General features: G+C 27.2%; 1 protein-coding gene across 1 annotated transcript in view; it reads right to left on the minus strand.

The window, feature by feature from the left end:
- The window catches only part of COL4A5 (collagen type IV alpha 5 chain), a 227,462-nt gene that overhangs the window by 22,979 nt on the left and 204,049 nt on the right, over positions 1 to 434 (minus strand). The window contains exon 42 of the mRNA XM_077773807.1: positions 252 to 261. Coding sequence (XP_077629933.1) covers positions 252 to 261 — 10 coding nt within the window. The remainder of the gene's footprint in view (positions 1 to 251; positions 262 to 434) is intronic.

The following is a 434-nucleotide window of genomic DNA, read 5'->3' on the forward strand; positions in this document are numbered from 1 at the left end:
ATTAAGTACAGATATATATGTGTATTATATATACATATATTTATATACATAGGTGTGTGTGTACACATATATATCTGTACCTGTATACATATAGAGAACTATGTGTAGAATTATATATACACACATACACATATATATACATACACATGTATATATATAACTATATATACATACATACATATAAATATATATAAAAATATAAGAAAAGTTTCAAAGGTCATGCAGTTACTACTTTGGAGTTAAAGAGCTAACCTGTAGGACCTGGATAGGGATCAAAGTTCACCAAGGCCCAATGTCATCATTAACAAAAAGGAAAAATACCAAAATTGTTAGCAATATCAAGAAACTAAAGCATCACACTAACTTCTTTTAAACTTTAATTCAGTGAAAGAATACTCTGAAAGTTCATATTCATGCATCTGTATTCAAACCAA

The sequence above is a fragment of the Crocuta crocuta genome, unplaced genomic scaffold (genome assembly GCF_008692635.1).
Source record: "Crocuta crocuta isolate KB4526 unplaced genomic scaffold, BGI_CrCroc_1.0 scaffold737, whole genome shotgun sequence".
Lineage (NCBI taxonomy): Eukaryota > Metazoa > Chordata > Mammalia > Carnivora > Hyaenidae > Crocuta > Crocuta crocuta.